Source organism: Narcine bancroftii, chromosome 2 (assembly GCF_036971445.1).
Source record: "Narcine bancroftii isolate sNarBan1 chromosome 2, sNarBan1.hap1, whole genome shotgun sequence".
NCBI lineage: Eukaryota > Metazoa > Chordata > Chondrichthyes > Torpediniformes > Narcinidae > Narcine > Narcine bancroftii.
This window is the reverse complement of record NC_091470.1, coordinates 13665339-13684583: the sequence shown is the minus strand read 5'-3', so window position 1 is coordinate 13684583 and position 19245 is coordinate 13665339. Positions and strand designations below refer to the sequence as shown.

At 50.7% G+C, this 19245-nt stretch overlaps 1 protein-coding gene across 2 annotated transcripts in view; it reads right to left on the bottom strand.

Moving 5' to 3' along the window:
- Positions 1 to 14069, bottom strand: part of rps6ka5 (ribosomal protein S6 kinase, polypeptide 5) — a 265478-nt gene extending 251409 nt beyond the window's left edge. For both annotated transcript variants that reach the window (XM_069915896.1, XM_069915897.1), the window contains exon 1: positions 13885 to 14069. In XM_069915896.1, the coding sequence (XP_069771997.1) occupies positions 13885 to 13942 (58 nt within the window). In that variant the 5' untranslated portion in view covers positions 13943 to 14069. The remainder of the gene's footprint in view (positions 1 to 13884) is intronic.
- Between the last annotated feature and the right edge of the window lie 5176 nt (positions 14070 to 19245).

Below are 19245 nucleotides of genomic sequence, written 5' to 3'. Positions count from 1 at the left end.
AATGTTTGGAAATCATAATAAAGAAAAAGCACATAGCCCTTTCCTCTTGGACCGACAGCAATGTTTATTTAACTCGGTGAGAGTTTTGATAAAGGGGTCACATCTGAAACATAGACTGACCATACTGGACAATGAAGATTTTTCTTCCTGAACACTTTTGGGTGTATTTTATAGATTTTGGACTGCTGATCACAAAAATCACTAAAATTTTCCTATCACATACAGCTTTTTTAAAAGATACAACCTATTTTTGTGATTTCCTGTCATATTTTAAGTCTATTTCAAGCATACAAAATCAAGTGCAACATGTCATTGAAAATTCATTATCTGCATTTCTTCCCTGCTGGTCTTGGTGCAGTCCCTGACAAACACAGTGAAAGGTTTCACCGGGACATTGTAACAATGGAAAAGCAGTATCAGAGGAACTAGATTCCATCAGTGCCAGCCGACTAGTGTTGGGCCTTGACACGAGAGGCATCAGATGCGGAGTACAAACAAAAATCAGTGGCAAAACATTTTTAGGACATGCTAAATTCAATAAAAGTTCATTTAATCCAACTTCCTACATGATACAGCAAATCTGAAATTATCTGGAAGTTGTCTATCATAATCCCCAATTTTATTTCAGGAAGCAAACCTTTTGAAAAAAATTGCTGTCTGCTGCCATGACTGCCTGTGAATGTTGTCTGACCTGCTGCATTCCTCCAGCAATTCTTTCTTTGTTCAAGATTCCAGCATCAGTACCTTTTGTGTTTCTCAATGACCGCTTTATGTGCACATCATCCAACCTGATCTACTGCATTTGGTGGCCTCCTCCATCTTCATGAGATCAAACCCAGAATGGATAGCCATTTCACCAGAACACCTTGGTTCTGTTTGTGGGACCAAGCTGCAGCTTCCGGTAGCCACCCATTATAACTCTCCCCCAACATGTCTGCCCCTGGACTTGTTCATAGTCAGGGTGAGATCAAAAGCAAATTTAAGGAACACACTGACCTGGAGCGAGAGTACAAAGGAGACAGGTCTCAGAACTTTCATAAAACAGTAACACCCATCACTGGGCATTTCACCAAATTCATCTGCACACAATTTAAAAGTAAAACAGGTAATGTTTTATTTAACAAACGGAATGTTCTATTCCCACTTCATATTTAAAAACTAGTGTCAATTAATTAGCCGTCTATTCGGCAGCCGTAATAGGATACAAGCACCTAGTAAACAACACTGTCAAATGCAGTCAATGGATCGCTGCCATCGTCCACTTGAATTCAAAGACACGGTGCCTCAATTTTTCAATTGGCCCTTGATGTAATTTAATCAAATAATTGAAGCTGCTGTGATACTTCAGGTTTCCAGCAAGTCCCACTTAAATTACCATGCCCCGTCTTTCACATTTGCACTTGTGGGCCAAGAAAGTTTGGAGGTTAATAAACTAACATTATTAGAAGATAAAAATAATACATGGATTTCTTTTAGGTTGGCACTATTCTTGCAGCAGTTTTTAAAACAAGGTACATGAAACACCATCCAGTCGCCCAGCACCTCACCGGTTTTAATTCTGACACAGTATCTGCAATTTCTTCCCTAGTTTTCCATAATGTTCAAGGATATACCTGACCAGGTCCTGGGGATACATCTACCTTTAAGTGTTTTAAGATCTCCAGCAACTCCTCTGCTCCAACTTGGACTTGAACTTACCTCCCCAAGTTCCAAAGCCTCATTATATTTCCTTAAATATATTGTTAAGGTCTGCACCAACCACCTGCATCTCCACACACAAGACACCCTTATTAATCATTTTAAGGGAACATAAAGCTATACAGGATGAAAACTAAAATCACAGAAAGAATAAAACTTGTGCCGTCTTCTCCCCAGGATCATAAACAGATCTTCCAGGTGAGGCAGAGCTTTATATCCAACCTAATCTACTGCAATCAGCGTACTCAGTGATTTCCTCTACATTAGTCAAGCCAAACGCAGATTGGGTGACCGCTTCCCAAGCACCTGCACTGTTTGAGTTTCCCATAACCAATCGTTTTCAACTCTCCCAATCATTCTTACAATATACCTCAGCCTGATCCATTGTGAGGGCCAGGCCAAACAAACGAGAAATAATACGCATTCCTCTTGACAGCCTTGAACCTAAATGCACAATTTTAATTTCCACCCCCCCCCCCCCCCAGCTTTTGGTAATGCCCACCCCATTCTGGTCCCACTGTTTCCATCTCTTTCCCCATTCCAATAACTTTACTGCTTTCCACTAAAGCTGCTCACCTTCTCTTTCCCTTCCCCCTTTCCTGTCAGTCCAGTTCTCCACCCACCCAGCCAGCCATCCATCCCTCCACCCCCTCACTGCTGCTGCCCCCCCTCCTTTCTCCACTTATCATCTCTTGCCTTTCCCACCCCCACCCCCCCCAACTCTTTTGTTCGGACACTTGCCAGCATTTTCTCTTGCTTTGATGAAGGGCTCAAGCCCAAAACATTGGGTTATGGATCTTTACCTTTGCTACATAAAGAACATTGTTTGACCTGCTGAGGTTCTCCAGCACTCTTTCCCCATATCTGTATTTTTCCCTTTCTTACCGCCTCCCACTTCCTAAAGGTCTCTTCCTTTACCTGCCTCCAAGCATCGCACCTTCGGTCCTATACACCATCACCTCTGGGGCCCCTTCCAAAGCTTCTTTCCCTCTTTATACACATAATGTTACTCCTTTTTCTCTCAAGTCTCAATAAAGGGTCCAGAGCAGAAACATTGACTGACCATTTGTACCATGGATGCTGTGTGGCATGCTGAGTTCTTCCAGCAATTCTTTGTATCCTTAACATCTACCTTTTTAAAAACAAATGCATTCTTTCCATTTTTGTATTCCATTGCCACATCTTTGTACATTCAGTTAACCCAAATCTAGCTCGCCAAAGCCTCTCACTATCTTTCTCACTACGCAAATGACTGTTCAGGCTTGTATCATTTAGCAAAGTTAAATATATCGCGTTTGATCCTCTCATCCAAACCACTCGCGTAGATAACCAGCAATTTGAGGTTAAGCAACGATTTAAGCAACCTTCCCAACCAAAAAAAACCCCTCCTCCCCTGGGAAAGGGAGATGGAGTTCAAGAGTGAAGAAGGCTTGTTACAGAGGAGTCACGTGACGGAGTCGTGGTGGTAGGAGAATACCAGCCCTCTCCAGAAAAGAAGAGAAAAAGCGAAGAAAAAGCAAAGCCCCAGAGGCACAAATCACAACAAATAAAAAATAAAGCTGTGGAGAAAATGGCAACTAAGAAAGAAAAACCAAAAACAACGGGAAGAAAAGAAGAAAGATGCCGGAAGAGAAAGGTGAAGCCCTTACCTGCACGAAAAAGCAGGGACCCACCATGGAAAGAGGAGCCCACTCCCCGAGGTTAGTGGAAACCCCGCAGGGTCGCAACCCACCGACCGCGGGACTGCAAAAATGGCTCACGGAGACCAACAGAGGTGCGCAACTGCGCACGACAAGGAGAACACCGACGGGGGGGGGAACCAGCTGTGGAGTGAAACTCCACAGCACAAACAGCTGAGAGAGACCCGGCAGCAGGGTTCCCAGCTGGAAGATAAAGAAAACAACGGGAACGGGAGGGGTGAGAAAGAAAAAAGGAAACTAGAGACACAACAGATAACCAGCCCAGAAGAAGAGGACCAACCTCAAGACACCATGGAAAAAAAGATACCCAACAAACTGAGACAAGCATCTCAACAAGAAAGTCAGAAGAGACACAGATACAAGGAAGAGAAATAGAAGACACAGACACACGAGCAGACACAGAAGAAGACCAAGCTCTGCACAGAGGAATCTGAAGTAGCTTCTAATTAATTTTATGCCTGATGCTGATATTTTCTTACATCTCAAGAGTACTTGAAAATATCCTGACTGCATCTTTCAGGGAACAAAATGCAAGATTTCCAAGATAACCAATGGTATCAAAATAGATACCATTCTGTCCAGTTTTAAAAGCATACAGAATGGTATCTATTTTGAATGCAACTAAGAAGGTCAATAGGAAGGAAAAGATTAACTTTGAAAGGAAGCGAGTAAATAATATCAAAGAGTATACTTAAAAGCTTTTCTTCCAAGTATATTAAGAGTGGGAAAAAAAAAGATGAGATACAATACTGTTAGAATATTATACTGGAAAAATTGTAATGGGAGACAAGGAGATGGCAGAAGCACTGAACGAGTAGTTTTGCACCAGTCTTCATTGTGAAAGACATAAGAGTATAGCAGACTTTTAAGGCTCAGGGAAGAGAGGAACGTGCAATCACCAGAGAAAAAGTGCTTGGGAAGTTGAATGAACTAAGTCTAGATTAAGTCTCCTGGACCAGATGGAACCACTTTCTGGTTCTGAAAGAAATAGCTATAGAGATTGTGGCGGCATTGGGAATGATCTTCCCAGAATCAATCAGAAGGCCTGGAAAATTTCAAAGATTTCTCCACTATTTAAAAAGGTCTGGAGGCAGCAGAAAGGAAATTATGGACCTGTTCGCCTAACATTGGTGGTTGGGAAGATGTTGGAATCGATTGTCAAGGATGTGGTTATGGCATATATGGAGGTGCATGACTAGTCAGCGTGGCTTCCTTTAGGGAAAATTTTGCCTGACAAGCCTATGGCAATTTTTTGAGGAAAACACAAGCAGGCGAGACAAACAACATGCAGCAGATGTTGTATATTTGGACTTTCAAAAGGCCTTTGACAGGAACCCCACATGATGCTGCTTAACAAAGATGAGAGCCCATGAAATTACCAGAAAGATATTAGCAATGACTGATCAGCAAGAAACAGAGAGTGGGAATAAAAGATCCTATTCTGATTGGCTACCAATTACTACTGGCATTCCACCAAGATCAGTGTACGGGCCACTTTTTAAAAAAACGTATGTTAATGATTTGGATTTCAAAATAAATGGCATTGTGGCTAAATTTGCAGATGATACAAAGATAGGTGAAGGGGCGGGTGGTGAGGAGGAATCAGACAGACTGCAGAGAGTCCTTGAAAGATTGGGCAAATGGGAAAAGAGGCGGAAAATGAAATACAATGTTGGAAAGTGTGCGGACATGCACATTCGTAGAAGGAATAAAAGGGCCAACTATTATTTGGATGAGGAAAAAATTCAAAATTTGGAGGTGCAAAAGGACTTGGGAGTCCTCGTGAAGGATACCCTAAAGGTCAACTTCCAGGTTGAGTTGGTGGCGAAGAAGGCAAATGCAATTCATATCTAGAGGAATAGGATACAAGATGTGATAGTGAAGCCTTATAAGGCACTCACTTGGAGTAGGGGTACAGTTTTGGGCTCACTATTTAAGAAAGGATGTGGTGGTATTGGAGAGGGTTCAAAAAAGATTTACATGAATGATTCGTGGATTAACATAGGAGGAATGTTTGACAGCTCTTGAACTGTCTCATTGGAGTTTAGAAGAATGAGGGGAGGATCTCACAGAAGCATTTTGAATACTGAAAGGCCTGGACAGAGTAGATGTGGCAAAGGTGTTTCCCATGGTAGGGGAGACTAGGACAAGATGGCCCAACTTCAGGATTGAAGAACACCCATTGAAAACAGAGATGTGGAAGAATTTTTTAGCCAGGGAGTGGTGAACCTCTGGAATTTGCTGCCATGGGTGGCTGTGGCGGCCAGGTCATTGGGTGTATTTAAGGCAGAAATTGATAGGCATCTGATTAGTTGGGGTCGCAAAGGTTATTAGGGGAAAGCAGGGGAGTGGGGCCAAATGGGAGAATGGATCAGCTCATAATAGAATGTTGGGAGCAGACTCAATGGGCCGAATATGGTCTCACCGTCACGGTGGGACAAGGAGGACAATGTGATTCTGCAGTTGGCACAATGATTGGGCAGAAGAACTCTTCTCAATGTACCAGGAATAAAATGACAAATAAACAAAAGTAGATCACATCTCAATCTCATTCCCCAACTTTTCATGAAGTTCTCAGGCTTTCAATTCAAACACTTCTGAAATATTACAAAACTGGAAATCTTCTATCCCACATAATTGTACTAAAATTAACATTCTTGGCATTGTAACCCAAACTCTTCAGAATATCTTCTCCCTCTGCATGACACTAAAACCATGCAACTCTTTTAATCTCCTTTAAATATTTCCTCCCTTCCTCCCTTAAAAAGTCTTAACCTTCAAGGTGAGCTACATCTTATAAAGAAATAACAATAAGAAAATCCAAGTTCTCTTCAAATACAATTTTTTCTCGATCTGAATGCACAGATTAAATATAGAGGTTTTGTTCAATTACCATAATTAATGCAAAGCTTAAAAATAGTTAGAAAAACTGCACAGGTGACCAAGTGCCACCCTCAATCCACTTGCAATGAACAAAACTGTTAAAGCAATTGACAAAAGCAAAATTCCTTCAGAGGGGTTTTTAATTTTAATTCAATGCAGGATGTCAATATATGCGCAGCTTGGGTGAGAAAGGAGTTGTCAACACAGGCAAATATATTTGTCCTCAAATCCAGAATAACCACTAATACATGATGTATTCATTTCATATATAACCATGACTGTAATCTTCAAGTACTAGTATGACTGTGTACTTTGAGATAAAATACACACCTTCGAGTTCGATGACTCAAACAGGAGCATGTGCAAAATTTACACCAATGTTTCAGTGTTAGATTGAGGAATTACTGTCCAACCAGACACACCATCATTCAAATGAGGCATTATGACGCTATGTATGTGTGTCATGTGTGTGTCAGGTGTACTGTGTTTTGTCAAATACGCTGTTTTGTCAAATTGTACGTATACAATCAGATGACAATAAACTTTAACTCTATCAGAGTGAAGCAAAGTGATGCCATTGAACAGCTGTAGAATTTTTCCAACACCTTGACTCAACAAAAGCATTTCATCTAGTCTTTGTTGTCCTTGCTGAACACAAATTGACTGACACCTTTACGTTACAGCAATAATATACTATTACACATCAATATCATATAATTGGCTGTAAAAAACTTTAGGACAACCCATAGTCATTAAAGTACTGGTATTTCCTTCCCAACATTTGTTTATGAACATTATCAAAGAAAATTACACCCATGAATCTGAAATGGCTGATGAGATCAACCTACAATGGCTGGCTCAGTTGCCATACGGATCTACAAATCCAAGTGGGATGGCAGGCTGTTGCTTTGGTCTATGACATACTGTTGCTGCAAAGCTCTGGCACACATTACTACAATAAAGCATGACACTAACAGAAACAGGAGATGCTTGCTCAAAGCACCTTCCCTCGACAGCTGCTCAATAAACACAACATATATTGTGAAGAATAATTTTGTGGTATCGAAACAAAATTATCTTTCTTCGCATTTTGCATAAGAATTAGATCATCGTGTCCCTATCTTTTCAGTAGCATGGCATCTCTGGAGGTGCTAACTGCTCCCACTACTGTACATTAATGCATGCTCAGTTTAACTCCCACTGTTTCAATCAGGTTAAAATTTATTTTATTGAAATTAGCATCAATTGTGGCAAAACGGAAGAATAAACAAGGACTTTTGAGTGACAGATAAAGGGCTCCCAATAAATTTCCCAATATTAGCCTTGATTTCTACCTCCCCCCCCCAAAAAAAACCTCATTATGATGCCGTTCAGATAACAGGTTTCAGCCTTGTTTTTAAATCGCTCTTTGAGATGCAAGGAACACAAGTCTGCCTGGACATCGCCCTCAAATCTACAACCCTCGACTAAAATGCATCTAACAATGTTCAGAGATGATGCTTTGCAGACAAAAAATGTTCCAACTCGGACAGGAACTGTTTGTTAATAAATCTACAAATACCTGCAGAGTCCATCACCGTTAATCCCAGAAGCAGTAACAATTTTTTTTTTACTCCCTTCTCCACCCCCGGAAAGATTATAAAAGCATAAGCAAGAGAGAGAAAAAAACCTCTACGCACAGGATAGCTCCTTTTATTGCAATGGAACATCAGACATACCGAGTGAAAACACAATGCTGGAGAAACTCAGCAGGTCAAACAGTGTACTTTATATAGCAAAGATAAAGATACACAGCCAACATTTCAAGCTTAAGCCCTTCAACAAAGGAATAAGCACAATGTAGGCAGACATTTTGCTCATACCTTGATGCAGGGCTGAAGTTCAAAACATTGGTTATGTACCTCAACATCCATTGGAGCGCTTACACCCCTAACGTCGAAGTACTCGAGATGGCAGAGGTCGACAGCATCGAGTCCACGCTGCTGAAGATCCAGCTGCGCTGGATGGGTCACGTCTCCAGAATGGAGGACCATCGCCTTCCCAAGATCGTGTTATATGGCGAGCTCTCCACTGGCCACCGTGACAGAGGTGCACCAAAGAAAAGGTACAAGGACTGCCTAAAGAAATCTCTTGGTGCCTGCCACATTGACCACTGCCAGTGGGCTGATAACGCCTCAAACCGTGCATCTTGGCGCCTCACAGTTTGGCGGGCAGCAACCTCCTTTGAAGAAGACCGCAGAGCCCACCTCACTGACAAAAGGCAAAGGAGGAAAAACCCAACACCCAACCCCAACCAACCAATTTTCCCTTGCAACCGCTGCAATCGTGTCTGCCTGTCCCGCATCGGACTTGTCAGCCACAAACGAGCCTGCAGCTGACGTGGACTTTTTACCCCCTCCATAAATCTTCGTCCGCGAAGCCAAGCCAAAGAAAAAAAAAAGAAAATAAAGTACACTGTATGACCTGCTGAGTTTCTCCAGCATTGTTTTACTTCAACCACGGTGCCTGCAGACGTGTGTGTTTTACATTATATGTACTGAAGCGATGAAGCGCAACACATTCTCCAATGCAAGATAGGAGGACGAACTGTCAAGTGTGGACACAACACACACCCTACAGCAAGCTGAATGAAATTACCGTAACTGCAGACACTCATCATTTTATTTAATCCAAGTTAATCTCAGGGGCTCATTCTCAATGATAAAAAAAAGCATTGCTAAAAACTGCCGCAAATGTCCAGCTGTCATGTTATTTTAAAAGGGCTGCGAGTTTTGCTCTGTCCTTGCAAAGTTTCTGCACAGACGTTCATGGGAGAGTCTGGCAATGCAACATCTATAAAGATGTATTCATTGCTGTGCAGTGTTTCGCCACCTCGGTTGGGAGGGGGGGGGGGAGGTGGGAGCATTTACACTGCTTTCAAGCCAGGAAACCTTAGCGGGCTGGGTTGAAATCCCCTTAAGTGTTTGCTCCAATTGAGCAGAAAAGCAAATTGTGCAGAGGATATAGATAGGTTAAGTGAGTAGGAAAGGGTCGGACAAATGGTGTACAATGCGAGGTTATCCACTTGGGAAGGAAAAATGGAAGATCAGATTATTATTTAAATGACAAGTGATTGCAGCATGCTGACATGCAGAAGGACTTGGGAGCGCTTGTGCACGAATTGCAAAAGGTTGGTTTGCCAGTGCAGCAGGCTATCAAGGCGGCAAATGGACTGAATATGAGGGAGGTTATGCTGCAACTGTACAAGTTACTGGCGAGGCCACATCAAAAGTACTGCATGCAGTTCCAGTCTTCTCACTTGAGGAAGGATATATTGGCTTTGGAGGCAGTGCAGAGGAGGTTCACCAGGGTGATTACAGAGATGAGGAAGTTAGCCTATGAGGTAAGACTGAGTTGTCTGGGATTTAGAAGATGGAGAAGGTGGATCTTACAGAAACATATAAAATTATGAAAAACAAGAGATAAGATAGAGTTGGGCAAGTTGTTTCCATTCCATTGGTGGAGGAGACGGGGTGGGGGGGGGGGGCATAGCCTCAAGATTCAGAGTTCCAGGATGCAGACGAGAAGGAACTGCTTTTCCCAGAGGATGGTGAATCTATGGAATCTGCTGTCCATGGAAGCAGTCAGACAAGGTTGGAGAGGACCCCCCCCCCCCACCCCTCCTATATGGAGATGAGCCAAACATCAGGCTGTCCATGGAAGCAGTCAGACAAGGTTGGAGAGGACCCCCCCCCCCACCCCTCCTATATGGAGATGAGCCAAACATCAGGCTGTCCATGGAAGCAGTAAGACAAGGTTGGAGAGGACCCCCCCCCCACCACTATATAGAGATAAGCCAAACATCAGGCTGTCCATGGAAGCAGTCAGACAAGGTTGGAGAGGACCACCCCCCCACCCCTCCTATATGGAGATGAGCCAAACATCAGGCAGTCCATGGAAGCAGTCAGACAAGGTTGGAGAGGACCCCCCCCCCACCCCTCCTATATGGAGATGAGCCAAACATCAGGCAGTCCATGGAAGCAGTCAGACAAGGTTGGAGAGGACCACCCCCCCACCCCTCCTATATGGAGATGAGCCAAACATCAGGCTGTCCATGGAAGCAGTAAGACAAGGTTGGAGAGGACCCCCCCCCCCCCCCACTATATAGAGATGAGCCAAACATCAGGCTGTCCATGGAAGCAGTAAGACAAGATTGGAGAGGACCCCCCCCCCACCACTATATAGAGATAAGCCAAACATCAGGCTGTCCATGGAAGCAGTCAGACAAGGTTGGAGAGGACCACCCCCCCACCCCTCCTATATGGAGATGAGCCAAACATCAGGCTGTCCATGGAAGCAGTCAGACAAGGTTGGAGAGGACCATCCCCCCACCCCTCCTATATGGAGATGAGCCAAACATCAGGCTGTCCATGGAAGCAGTAAGACAAGGTTGGAGAGGACCCCCCCCCCCCCACTATATAGAGATGAGCCAAACATCAGGCTGTCCATGGAAGCAGTAAGACAAGGTTGGAGAGGACCCCCCCCCCCCCACCACTATATAGAGATAAGCCAAACATCAGGCTGTCCATGGAAGCAGTCAGACAAGGTTGGAGAGGACCACCCCCCCACCCCTCCTATATGGAGATGAGCCAAACATCAGGCTGTCCATGGAAGCAGTAAGACAAGGTTGGAGAGGACCCCCCCCCCCACCACTATATAGAGATAAGCCAAACATCAGGCTGTCCATGGAAGCAGTCAGACAAGGTTGGAGAGGACCACCCCCCCACCCCTCCTATATGGAGATGAGCCAAACATCAGGCTGTCCATGGAAGCAGTAAGACAAGGTTGGAGAGGACCCCCCCCCCCCCACCACTATATAGAGATAAGCCAAACATCAGGCTGTCCATGGAAGCAGTCAGACAAGGTTGGAGAGGACCACCCCCCCACCCCTCCTATATGGAGATGAGCCAAACATCAGGCTGTCCATGGAAGCAGTAAGACAAGGTTGGAGAGGACCCCCCCCCCCCACTATATAGAGATGAGCCAAACATCAGGTTGTCCATGGAAGCAGTAAGACAAGGTTGGAGAGGACCCCCCCCCCCCCCCACTATATAGAGATGAGCCAAACATCAGGCTGTCCATGGAAGCAGTAAGACAAGGTTGGAGAGGACCACCCTCCCACCCCTCCTATATGGAGATGAGCCAAACATCAGGCTGTCCATGGAAGCAGTAAGACAAGGTTGGAGAGGACCCCCCCCCCCACCACTATATAGAGATAAGCCAAACATCAGGCTGTCCATGGAAGCAGTCAGACAAGGTTGGAGAGGACCACCCCCCCACCCCTCCTATATGGAGATGAGCCAAACATCAGGCTGTCCATGGAAGCAGTAAGACAAGGTTGGAGAGGACCCCCCCCCCCACTATATAGAGATGAGCCAAACATCAGGCTGTCCATGGAAGCAGTAAGACAAGGTTGGAGAGGACCCCCCCCCCCCCCACTATATAGAGATGAGCCAAACATCAGGCTGTCCATGGAAGCAGTAAGACAAGGTTGGAGAGGACCACCCCCCCACCCCTCCTATATGGAGATGAGCCAAACATCAGGCTGTCCATGGAAGCAGTAAGACAAGGTTGGAGAGGACCCCCCCCCCCCACCACTATATAGAGATAAGCCAAACATCAGGCTGTCCATGGAAGCAGTAAGACAAGGTTGGAGAGGACCCCCCCCCCCCCACTATATAGAGATGAGCCAAACATCAGGCTGTCCATGGAAGCAGTCAGACAAGGTTGGAGAGGACCACCCCCCCCACCCCTCCTATATGGAGATGAGCCAAACATCAGGCTGTCCATGGAAGCAGTAAGACAAGGTTGGAGAGGACCCCCCCCCCCCCACTATATAGAGATGAGCCAAACATCAGGCTGTCCATGGAAGCAGTAAGACAAGGTTGGAGAGGACCCCCCCCCCACTATATAGAGATGAGCCAAACATCAGGCAGTCCATGGAAGCAGTAAGACAAGGTTGGAGAGGACCCCCCCCCCCCCCCCACTATATAGAGATGAGCCAAACATCAGGCTGTCCATGGAAGCAGTAAGACAAGGTTGGAGAGGACCACCCCCCCACCCCTCCTATATGGAGATGAGCCAAACATCAGGCTGTCCATGGAAGCAGTAAGACAAGGTTGGAGAGGACCCCCCCCCCCCCCCCCCACTATATAGAGATGAGCCAAACATCAGGCTGTCCATGGAAGCAGTAAGACAAGGTTGGAGAGGACCCCCCCCCCCCCACTATATAGAGATGAGCCAAACATCAGGCTGTCCATGGAAGCAGTAAGACAAGGTTGGAGAGGACCCCCCCCACCACTATATAGAGATAAGCCAAACATCAGGCTGTCCATGGAAGCAGTCAGACAAGGTTGGAGAGGACCACCCCCCCACCCCTCCTATATGGAGATGAGCCAAACATCAGGCTGTCCATGGAAGCAGTAAGACAAGGTTGGAGAGGACCCCCCCCCCCACCACTATATAGAGATAAGCCAAACATCAGGCTGTCCATGGAAGCAGTCAGACAAGGTTGGAGAGGACCACCCCCCCACCCCTCCTATATGGAGATGAGCCAAACATCAGGCTGTCCATGGAAGCAGTAAGACAAGGTTGGAGAGGACCCCCCCCCACCACTATATAGAGATAAGCCAAACATCAGGCTGTCCATGGAAGCAGTCAGACAAGGTTGGAGAGGACCCCCCCCCCCCTCCTATATGGAGATGAGCCAAACATCAGGCTGTCCATGGAAGCAGTAAGACAAGGTTGGAGAGGACCACACCCCCACCCCTCCTATATGGAGATGAGCCAAACATCAGGCTGTCCATGGAAGCAGTAAGACAAGGTTGGAGAGGACCCCCCCCCCCCCCCCACTATATAGAGATGAGCCAAACATCAGGCTGTCCATGGAAGCAGTAAGACAAGGTTGGAGAGGACCCCCCCCCCCACTATATAGAGATGAGCCAAACATCAGGCTGTCCATGGAAGCAGTAAGACAAGGTTGGAGAGGACCCCCCCCCCCCCCCACTATATAGAGATGAGCCAAACATCAGGCTGTCCATGGAAGCAGTAAGACAAGGTTGGAGAGGACCCCCCCCACCCCACTATATAGAGATGAGCCAAACATCAGGCTGTCCATGGAAGCAGTAAGACAAGGTTGGAGAGGACCCCCCCCCCCCCCACTATATAGAGATGAGCCAAACATCAGGCTGTCCATGGAAGCAGTAAGACAAGGTTGGAGAGGACACCCCCCCCCCCTCCTATATGGAGATGAGCCAAACCTCAGGCTGGATGGGCCACTCCTAGTTAAGGTTGGGTGACCCCCAGACTCTGGGAAACATCTGCAAGTGGAGACCATCCTGGCGGCGGCATCAGGACGAGAATGAAGCGTCGAGGGGCGTCCGCTCAGCCCCTCTCCCGCCAAGAGGAGAGCGCAGCCTCCTTCGACCCCCCCAGGCCGGGCTACTATGGTGGGGACGGGGTGGGGGGGGAGGGGGATAACACGAGGTTCGGGACGGCTTCACCCCCACACGCTGCACCCCCCCCCCCTCCCCGTGACTTGTACCGGACCCCCCGCGGCTCTTACCGTTCTTCAGCTCGTGCTCCACCGTCAACATGTCACCTTCGCCGGACCCTTCCCCCATCTTCCGTCAGCGGACGCCCTCGTATCCGAGGGGACGGGGGGCGCCGAACTGCCGTCCCATGTAGGGGCCGCCGATCCCGGCTCGAGGGCGAGACACATCGGCCCGCGATTGGACGGCGCTCCAGAAGGAGGGGTGGGACGGGGTTCGGAGCTAGCCGGCAGTCATTGGACAGCAGGGGTGTCCGTCAACGTCGGCGATGGGCGGCTCTTCCGGTCACCGGGTGAAAGGAGGCGGGGCGGTTGCGGGAGGCGACCTGTCGCGCGGCGGTTCGGCTCCGGGATCCGGGCGGCACCAAATCGGTTCTCGCTGTGGCCGCCGGCGCACGGTCAGCAGCGTCTTCAAGCTGAGGGTCCCCCTCATAGACCACCTCGAGGAATCCAGAGCCCCCGAGGGCATCGGGAGGCCCGAGAGTGGAAAGAAACAGGTGGAGAGGGGAGGAGGCTGATTCACACTCGCATCCCAGTACATCGGCCGTTCGGTGCCCCGGGCGAGGAGGAGGAGGAGGAGGGGAGGGGGAGGGGAGGGGAGGGGAGGGGAGGGGGGACCTTTCACACTAGATCCCGTCCCCTCTCGCCCGAGACCCCTCTCGCCCGAGACCCCCCTCGCCCGAGACCCCCCTCGCCCGAGACCCCCCTCGCCCGAGACCCCCCTCGCCCGAGACCCCCCTCGCCCGAGACCCCCCTCGCCCGAGACCCCCCTCGCCCGAGACCCCCCTCGCCCGAGACCCCCCTCGCCCGAGACCCCCCTCGCCCGAGACCCCCCCCGCCCGAGACCCCCCCCGCCCGAGACCCCCCCCGCCCGAGACCCCCCCCGCCCGAGACCCCCCCCGCCCGAGACCCCCCCCGCCCGAGACCCCCCCCGCCCGAGACCCCCCCCGCCCGAGACCCCCCCCGCCCGAGACCCCCCTCGCCCGAGACCCCCCTCGCCCGAGACCCCCCTCGCCCGAGACCCCCCTCGCCCGAGACCCCCCTCGCCCGAGACCCCCCTCGCCCGAGACCCCCCTCGCCCGAGACCCCCCTCGCCCGAGACCCCCCTCGCCCGAGACCCCCCTCGCCCGAGACCCCCCTCGCCCGAGACCCCCCTCGCCCGAGACCCCCCTCGCCCGAGACCCCCCTCGCCCGAGACCCCCCTCGCCCGAGACCCCCCTCGCCCGAGACCCCCCTCCCCCGAGACCCCCCTCCCCCGAGACCCCCCTCCCCCGAGACCCCCCTCCCCCGGGACCCCTCGCCCCCTCTCACCCGGGACCCCTCGCCCCCTCTCACCCGGGACCCCTCGCCCCCTCTCACCCGGGACCCCTCGCCCCCTCTCACCCGGGACCCCTCGCCCCCTCTCACCCGGGACCCCTCGCCCCCTCTCACCCGGGACCCCTCGCCCCCTCTCACCCGGGACCCCTCGCCCCCTCTCACCCGGGACCCCTCGCCCCCTCTCACCCGGGACCCCTCGCCCCCTCTCACCCGGGACCCCTCGCCCCCTCTCACCCGGGACCCCTCGCCCCCTCTCACCCGGGACCCCTCGCCCCCTCTCACCCGGGACCCCTCGCCCCCTCTCACCCGGGACCCCTCGCCCCCTCTCACCCGGGACCCCTCGCCCCCTCTCACCCGGGACCCCTCGCCCCCTCTCACCCGGGACCCCTCGCCCCCTCTCACCCGAGACCCCTCGCCCCCTCTCACCCGAGACCCCTCGCCCCCTCTCACCCGAGACCCCTCGCCCCCTCTCACCCGAGACCCCTCGCCCCCTCTCACCCGAGACCCCTCGCCCCCTCTCACCCGAGACCCCTCGCCCCCTCTCACCCGAGACCCCTCGCCCCCTCTCACCCGAGACCCCTCGCCCCCTCTCACCCGAGACCCCTCGCCCCCTCTCACCCGAGACCCCTCTCACCCGAGACCCCTCGCCCCCTCTCACCCGAGACCCCTCGCCCCCTCTCACCCGAGACCCCTCGCCCCCTCTCACCCGAGACCCCTCGCCCCCTCTCACCCGAGACCCCTCGCCCCCTCTCACCCGAGACCCCTCGCCCCCTCTCACCCGAGACCCCTCGCCCCCTCTCACCCGAGACCCCTCGCCCCCTCTCACCCGAGACCCCTCGCCCCCTCTCACCCGAGACCCCTCGCCCCCTCTCACCCGAGACCCCTCGCCCCCTCTCACCCGAGTCCCCTCGCCCCCTCTCACCCGAGTCCCCTCGCCCCCTCTCACCCGAGACCCCTCGCCCCCTCTCACCCGAGACCCCTCGCCCCCTCTCACCCGAGACCCCTCGCCCCCTCTCACCCGAGACCCCTCGCCCCCTCTCACCCGAGACCCCTCGCCCCCTCTCACCCGAGACCCCTCGCCCCCTCTCACCCGAGACCCCTCGCCCCCTCTCACCCGAGACCCCTCGCCCCCTCTCACCCGAGACCCCTCGCCCCCTCTCACCCGAGACCCCTCGCCCCCTCTCACCCGAGACCCCTCGCCCCCTCTCACCCGAGACCCCTCGCCCCCTCTCACCCGAGACCCCTCGCCCCCTCTCACCCGAGACCCCTCGCCCCCTCTCACCCGAGACCCCTCGCCCCCTCTCACCCGACCCCTCGCCCCCTCTCACCCGACCCCTCGCCCCCTCTCACCCGAGACCCCTCGCCCCCTCTCACCCGGGACCCCTCGCCCCCTCTCACCCGGGACCCCTCGCCCCCTCTCACCCGGGACCCCTCGCCCCCTCTCACCCGGGACCCCTCGCCCCCTCTCACCCGGGACCCCTCGCCCCCTCTCACCCGGGACCCCTCGCCCCCTCTCACCCGGGACCCCTCGCCCCCTCTCACCCGGGACCCCTCGCCCCCTCTCACCCGGGACCCCTCGCCCCCTCTCACCCGGGACCCCTCGCCCCCTCTCACCCGGGACCCCTCGCCCCCTCTCACCCGGGACCCCTCGCCCCCTCTCACCCGGGACCCCTCGCCCCCTCTCACCCGGGACCCCTCGCCCCCTCTCACCCGGGACCCCTCGCCCCCTCTCACCCGGGACCCCTCGCCCCCTCTCACCCGGGACCCCTCGCCCCCTCTCACCCGGGACCCCTCGCCCCCTCTCACCCGGGACCCCTCGCCCCCTCTCACCCGGGACCCCTCGCCCCCTCTCACCCGGGACCCCTCGCCCCCTCTCACCCGGGACCCCTCGCCCCCGGGACCCCTCGCCCCCGGGACAACTGAACGCTTTCACACTGGCAAGGTGTTATCTCCACCATTTGGTCTGTCCTATCTTTAATAGGAAGGGCCTGCAATGCACTTTCCACGTTTCACACTTGCCTGATCTCAGGAGACGCCGGGGATTGTGTTAAAGGCCGATTCGATTCTTGGGATCACTGGCAAAAAAGTGTGAAAGGGGCTTGAGGGGTGACGTGGATTGATAACAGGTTTATTGTCATATACATGGTACAATGCACATATGAACTGAAAAGCTGTCTTGCTGCTGCCCAACAGGTAATATAAAGTTCCCCCAGCAATATAAATATCCACACGGACCAGTGTTTCACAACCTTTTTCCCCCCAGCTTAAGTAATCCCTTACTAACCAGATTGTTGGTGATGACTTGAAGTGGTATGCAAGTAGGAAAAAGAAAGGTTGAGAACCACTGAGACCATATCGAGGTTTATAAAATCATGAGGGGTATGGATAAAGTGAATACTGTATAAAACACAAAAATGCTGGAGGAACTCAGTCGGTCTCGCAGCCTCCACAGGAGGTCAAGATAGATGACCGACATTTCAAGCCTGAGCCCTTCAAGGTTATAAGCAAAAAAAAACAGGAAGGCATCTGAATAAAGATTGGATCTCTCTCTCTCTCTCTCTCTCTCTCTCTCTCTCCACTTTCACAGAGCCAAAATCATCAAAATCATTTCTCATCTATCCTCTTACCATATCCAATTAACACCTCTTGGCTGTTAGTTTTGACTCCTCCCCAGTCTTTTTTCAGATGCCTTCCTGTTATTTGCTCATACCTTGAAAGCCCAAAACATATTTATCTCCAATGGATGCTGTAAGGCCACCTGAGTTCCTCCAGCTATGTGTTTTTACTACAGTTGCAGCGTCTGCAGATTTTCATGTTTCACTCCATAAAATAAACACTCACTGATTTTCTCCCAGGGTGTATGACTCAAGAGGGCATGTGGAGAGATTTAAAAGTGACCTGAGTGGCAACTTTTTCACTCAGAGGGTGTCGGAAATGAGCTACCAGAGGAAACTAGAGGCAGGTACAATTTTGATGTTCAAAAGACATTTGGACTGATCCGTGGATAGGAAGGGTTTAGAAGGATATGGACCTGATGGAGGCAAATGGGACTGGCCCGGAATGCCAGCTTGGTTGGCATGGATGAGTTGAGTCCACACTAGGACTATAAGATGTCAACAGAAATGTTGAGAAGATGTATCCACTTATGGGGGAATGTAGAACTTGCATGGTTTAAAAATAAGTGATGTCCTGATGGCTCAGTTGAGATAAGGAGGAAAAATTTATTTTCCCAGAGAATCATAAACCTTTGAAATTCCTCACTCCAGAGTGCTGAACAAGTGAATTGCTCTAAATATTTGGCTGAGATAGACAGATATTTGGATAATAAAAAGGGTTAATCAAGATACAGAAAATTGAGACCGAAATAAGCACAGAAGGTGGAGCAAAATGTGTTCCTATTTCCTTTATAAAACTCTGGAAAGATGGCCTAGACACAACAACTGGCATTTATAGAAAAAATTTGCAAGAGGAACTGGGAGGAAAAGACCCAATAAAGGCTCAGCAGAAAAGACAGAGGGGTGGTCGATGTTTCAGGTTGAAGTTCTGTTTCTTTTATTTGAATCACACACTGTGGTCCCCACCTGCTTCAAGAGGACATTATACCAGTGTTCAAGAAGACCAAGGTCACCTAGCTTAACATCTACTGTGATGCAAATCAACTCCTGTCTCAGGAAGGATCTAGGCCCACTTCAGTTCACCTATCGTTTACAACAGATCAACGGAAGCTGTAACTTCACTGGCCCTCCATTCTGCTTTAGATCACCTGGACCTATGTCAGGCTGTTGTTCATTGACTACAGCTCAGCGTTCAACACCACTGTGCCAGCAAAACGTATGGGTTCCTGGAGTGGTGAGGTAGCAGGTCTACCAGCTACACCAATCCATGGGCAAGGAGTTGTTTCTGTACTGTACGACCATATTACACAAATATCATCCCTGGGTTATAAACGTGTGACTTATGCACACCCCAACATATGAATGAGCTGTTGTAAAATTACTAAATCAAAATATCCAACATTAGAGCAGAACATGCTTTTAAATTTACAACACGGTAACAGAC